The sequence below is a fragment of the Protobothrops mucrosquamatus genome, unplaced genomic scaffold, assembly GCF_001527695.2.
Source record: "Protobothrops mucrosquamatus isolate PMUCROS unplaced genomic scaffold, P.Mucros_1.0 scaffold13325, whole genome shotgun sequence".
NCBI classification, from domain to species: domain Eukaryota; kingdom Metazoa; phylum Chordata; class Lepidosauria; order Squamata; family Viperidae; genus Protobothrops; species Protobothrops mucrosquamatus.
The window spans coordinates 484-6,723 of record NW_015399099.1 but is presented as its reverse complement, the minus strand read 5'-3'; the positions used below and the strand labels follow the sequence as shown (position 1 = coordinate 6,723).

Here is a 6,240-nt window from a genome sequence, read left to right as displayed (position 1 = left end):
TCAGTGTGAAAAGTATTTCCAAACTGACTCTCTTCTCCCTCAAAGAGAAAGAAACCGCGGCAGAGAGGAGAGATTTTGTAAGGTGAGTCCAGCAGGAAGGGAGGGGGAAGCAGTTGTGGGGAGTGGAATAGGGTGAATATTGCAGAGCCTCTGCAGTCACTTGTAAGGGCAAACGACTGCTGTGGTGCTGCAAGTTGTAGTTTTGGGATTTGCTCGTAAACACTAGGGGGCGCTGATCATGTAACTTTGAACTAGTCTTAAGTGAATGCTCGTAACTTGGGGATTACCTGTATTGTTCAACATAAATAGCCTTTTTGATTAGTCTCTTCAGTTCTGCTGGGTTTTAATAAGATAGACACGTTGATTCATTGTGTAGTACCTTAAATACCAAGAGGCACACATAGTTTATATGTAGATCAAACAAGCTGAGTTATGGACAATAATTTGTAAGAAAATATTTTATTAACATCTTCACTTGCTAAAATCAGTCTGTTTTCAAAAAAAATAAATAAATCCCCAAGTATACAAGACACCATATTCACTAAGGTCACATTGGAACGTGTGGTGTATCCATTTTTCATAGTTCAGTCATGAAAGTACTGCCTGCCTGCCTGAGAAAGATTAACAACTCGTACATGTATAGTTTCCAGATGTTTATCAGGATGCCTCATCAGCCAGGTCATATTGGTCAAAATACCTGTTAGGCGGGAGAAAAAAAATCCATGATTATAAATATTAATAAAATTTTCAGAGAAATCTTGAACAAATGTATCAAAGAAAGGCAGTACTTCACTGTATAGCTTGTCTAGATTTCCATTTAGTTGAATACTAATGTAATATGAGAATTATACTATTTTAACTACTCTTCACGTGCCTTCCAGTCCAGGATACTCTGAACTGATCTTTGCATGGAATCACAGAGCATGTGACTCAAGACGTAGCATTGAAGTTTAAGACAGCATGGAGAGACCTTACAAAAGAAGTTGCAATCATCAAATTTCATTATGCAATGTTAAGCTCTCTTCTTTTTATACAATACTGGATGAGGAAACATGAGAAAGGCACAAGTGAAATCAGAGAAAGAGAAATTATATGGCTGTATATAGCTGTAGTCAGTGTATGTTGTAATATTATATAATACAATCCAACAATTGGTTACTGCCTTTTATGTCTCTGGAAACAGAATATAGAAGGGTAAAAATTACAAGTTATTATTGCAAAACAATGCTCATGTAAGTAATGGTGCAGACTCTTGAGGATAAAGGTGAAGAGATTGATTTAATTTTCCTTGAATAGCCAACTTAGTACACTAATTAAAATAATTTGCCATACCTTCCAACCAAACAAATTAACAAGTTTAGAGCAGACACTTTTTCATCATTCTTGTTCTCCTGTGTTAGAAGGAAGAAAAACATTAATGTGCTTTCACCAAATTTCAAGCAATTGCTTTATGTCAACAACTGTTACAAATTTCCAACAAATTGCAATGATTTTGGCAACTGTCTGATTAATAGCTCTAGTAAATATATTTCTAGAAAACACAACCATCTCTTTTAGATATTCGCTAAATTCATCAAAGATATAACAATAGCAGCAACATTTTGAACATTTAGTATAACTGGTACTGCCCTTTTCTCAAGTTTTGATTACCATTCTGAAATATCAAAATAACAAGTGGAAAATGTACATATTTCAGAGAAATGATGGCTTCAAGCTATTAGCATGATCAGGATCTTCTAGTATTCCCCTTCAATGATCAACTAGTTAAACTTACCTCCAGTACCCTCACTTCAGAGCACTGTCTAGCCAGTTGTCGAATTAGAGAGTGAGCCTCTGGTAACAATGGTTTCTCTAGACAAGCTAACAAAGCATAAAGCCATCTGCCCTAGAGAAATTTTAAGAAATTGAAATAAGAATTTAAAGATAAAATCATCTTTGTATTGCTTCTTTGAACACATCAATATATTTGTTCATAACGATACAAATACAATAATTTCCCTTGTCACGTAGGTTTTTTCCCCTACTGTTTTCTACTTTCCAACATAGATTTTGGATTTCCTAGTGGTTCCTGCTTCTAGCAGTAATTAGATTCAGTCTGGTTATTAAAATTTTTTAAAATGAGATTTTAAGAAACCACTAAACTTCACTTAGAGCAGGGGTCCCCAACCCCTGATCTGTGGACCAATACTGGGCTGCGGCATGCCAGCAACTGGTCCACACAAACAAGCAAAACCTGATCCGCAGAATGCAGGCAGCACACAAAACCATGCACCCTCTGGTCCGCGGAAAAACCTCTCTCCCCAGAACCTGCCCCTGGTGCCCAAAAGATTGGGGACATCTGACTTAGAGGGAAAGCATAGTTTATCAACATGTATTTGAAGCAATGGTAATAAGACCACAGGTAAATAGGCACAAATTCTGTATTTCTTAGATCAAAATAAATTCATGCAGCTATTTAATAGAGCTTATAGATGGATCAGTCTTTTCTGGATATGAATGCACAAGACCGTACACATTTTTAAAAAAACTTTATATAATAAATTATGAACCTTTATGTGAAAATGGCAATTTACAGATTTCACATGAGAACTATAATATTTTGTATTTGATGGTTCAAAAAATTTAATGAGAAGGACTGTGGGGAACCAATTCAGGAGACAATAGGTGCTGACTTGCTATTCGGAGAATGAACTAACATGAATTATAGAAATTAAAATATCCAGTGGTCTAACAACATATTTAAAATTTAGTTTTAGAGACATATTTAAAACTTACAGGTTTAATTTAGTTTTTTATACAACTATGGCATACATTCAATTTATATGGAAGTAATATAGATACTAAGAAATGAAGACAATTTAAAACATTCACCTTAGGGGGACATAGCTTTACTAAAATCCAGGCAAGCACTCATGTCGACAATTCCAGATTAAAAGAAATTATTAATAAAGAGATTAGTTTCCTTCAATTTAATTTCAATAGGGATAATGCCTCTTAAAACATAAAACTTCAAGTTACCAGTTCTGGAGTAAATTCTTTTTCCACAAGCCAGTTTTTCAAGTATTCCAAAACACTGGTCACTGTTGCCTTTTAGGACAGAGAAACAGCTGTTAAATTTTTGCATGGTGGCGGTTTCTAGTGCACTGCACAGATTTATAATTAAGTATTTTATACAAATGCTAGAAGAATTCGATATATGAGTAATAACTAGTACAAAAAGTAGTATTTTAAATCTTATGACAGTTGCTGAAACAACTTGTCTAAAAAGAATTTTAAAGAATATGTAATATAATGAAAATATATAATATAGTTTTTATATATTAAATCAAATTAAAGATTCAAGCAAATTAAAGATTCACAAGAATTACAGACAAAAAAAATCAAAACTGCTTTCACTCCTATTAAACTACTGTTTTATTTATATCTTTTTCATATCACTGTCTCTTCTAGTGAATGTTTCTGGATTCTTTGGGTTATAGCAGTGATGGCGAACCTTTTAGAGACCGAGTGCCCCAAAACTGGCCCCACCCCCTGCCCGCCCCCGCTCTGCCACCCCATTCCCCGCCCCACCTGCCCACAGGACCACTCACTGCCTCCAGGGCCCACCGCAGACGTGCTAGGGCGGCCACACCCTACGCCCGCGCCCTGCAGCATCAACTGCATGATGGGATGTGAGGGCAGAGTCTTGTCTACGCTGCCTGGCTGCCATGTCCTTAGCTGCGCTGCTCCGTGTGGGCCACTCTCGAGGGCGAGTCTCCTTCAGGGGAGCTGCTGGAGAGGAGGGGGTCGCGGGGGTAGGCAGAGCTGGGGCAACAGCACATGTGCCCACAAAGAGGGTTCTGAGTGCTGCCTCTGGCACCTGTGCCATAGGTTCATCACCACTGGGTTATAGGCTCTCCTAATCATTTTTTTTTATATTCACAGCAAAATGGAAAATTGTTTTGTTGCAAGTGAAAGGGGCTCATGTAAACTTATATAAAAATGGAAATAACAGATTGTATGCCACCAACTGATTCCTAGTAGGATACTTTCTATTATAATTATTATTAGGATTATTATTATGAGAGTTGAGAGAGGCCTGAGGCCAGAAAACATTGCTTCTCCGTCATAGAACCTATGTTACAAAACAGCCTATATTCAGCAGTGAGAAGAATCTCTAAGAAATGGTTATTTGCCACCTGTATGTTATGATTTTACTCTAGACTTGTTTTTATATGTACTGCTTTCTGTTATTCTTAATTGTGTAAAATTTTAATTTGTTGTCAGCTGTCATAAGTGTAGAAAATTCAAAGACCAATTAAAACAATTGGTCTATATCTGAATAAATGATAGAATAGCTATAAAAATTTGGCCATCAGTCATAATAAGGCAATATTACTTTATTGAACTCTCTGAAGTTCCTGAGGCCTTGTTAGCTGCAGCCTAGCTGGTCAAAAAGGGAAATGGAGAATTTTGTGTGTCTCTCCACCTTTTCTGGGCCTTTTAAAAAACTTTCCTCTTAATACAAAACAATTTAGATCTAACATATTTAAAACATACTTATCACTATTTTAAGGCTAAGAATCTTTAGGGTTCTTCAGATCTTGAGCAGTACATTTCTATTTGGGATTACAGGTAGTCCTTGACTTACAACCATTTGTTTAATGGCCATTCAAAGTTACAACGGCACTGAAAAAAAGTGATTTACGACCATTTTTCACACTTACAACCATTTCAGCATACCCATGGTCACATGATCAAAATTCAGGTGCTTGGCAACTGGTTCATATTTATGACAGTTGCTGTGTCCTGGGGTCCAGTGATCACCTTTTGCGATCCTCTGTCAAGCAAATTCAATGGAAAGTCAGATTCACTTAACAACTGTGTTATTAATGACTGCAGTGATTCACTTAACAGCTGTAGCAAGAAAGGTCATAAAATGAGGCAAAACTAACTTAACTGGCTCACTTAGCAACAGAAATGTTGGGCTCAATATGATCATAAGTCGAGGACTACCTTGTATCCAAGTCCAGGTTTTTCAAGCAAGCTATGGAGGCAGGTAGGAAAAAAAGGTAAAGCTGGATTCACCACACCAAGACTGAATGGAAATGAAACCGACAATAAAAGTACAGTACCTGATTCATTCTGCTAACAATACTCAGCAATGGAGGAAAGCCAATCTGAATGAAAAGATACCAGAATATATTGGATTTTTAAAAATGGTTGGAAATCTAAATACTTAATTTTAGATCTGAACAATAGTGTGCAATTGTCATTCTTTAGGAGAGATTGTATAGATATTTCTAATGTTTAGAGCTTTATTAAAAGTATATTTTATTTATTGAAAACATTTATATAGCAGCCCATCTTATATCAATTTCTGTGTGGCTTCCATAATATAATTAAAAACTAGAAATACATGCAACTCTTGAAGCTTAAGAAATTTCCAAAAACAGTTCCTAATATCTATTTATCTAAACATTAAAGCCTGCCTTTCTAATGTACATGCATAGCCATGTTCCCCACGAGTAAAACCAGTACATAATTAAATTCATTTGAAGGAGAAATACAAAAAATACAATCTCCATTACAATAATGTTATTCTTTTTAGTAATAGTTTTTTAAAAGGGTTCCCAGGGTAGTGTAGCCATTGGGAAGACCTGTCTAACCCTACCAAATGTGCCTCTAGTATCACTGGGACTCTGAATATTTTTCTATTTAATATATAAAATCAATATTGCAGATATATGTAGCAACATTTTGTTAGAGAAGGGACTGTATTGTAAATATTTTAAGGATGATCATCATTATGTACAAACTTCATTACTTCAGAACATGCATAGAAACTATGGCTCAAAATACAGCTATTTAAAGATGATACAATTATTCAGGCCAGATTTAACACTCACCTGTACATAATCAATTCCTGGATTTTCATCACTTAAGATTTGATCTGTTAGCTCTAGATACAGCTTTTCACCTAAGCAGAATTTTTTCCAACCTTCTTCATCATCTGTTCTGGGCTGAACAATTGAAAAAAAAAAGTCAAGTTATTCCTATTTAATAAGCTGATTTGGGTTGTTCCCCTCTCCCCCCCAAATATTTTCTTTTGTTCAAGGTTCTCCAGCCTTTAATTTTAATTTAAAATAGTTAACACAGAGGTGACACAGCAGATCCAGGGCTGGGCTGGTTGGGCTATCAGGAGAAAATTTTTTCATTATTTTTAGCTGAAGAATGCTATTAACATATACAAGCCTACAC

At 35.8% G+C, this 6,240-nt stretch overlaps 1 protein-coding gene across 1 annotated transcript; it reads right to left on the bottom strand.

Annotated features, from left to right (window-relative positions):
• Positions 1–504: 504 nt before the first annotated feature.
• On the bottom strand, positions 505–6,008 carry LOC107301478 (gem-associated protein 2-like; the record flags this gene model as incomplete). Its single annotated transcript, XM_015830696.1, has 6 exons — positions 505–697; positions 1,333–1,391; positions 1,775–1,885; positions 3,019–3,087; positions 5,115–5,159; positions 5,889–6,008. Coding segments are annotated over 6 exons (444 nt in total), but the record flags the coding sequence as incomplete, so codon positions are not given.
• Positions 6,009–6,240: the final 232 nt, after the last annotated feature.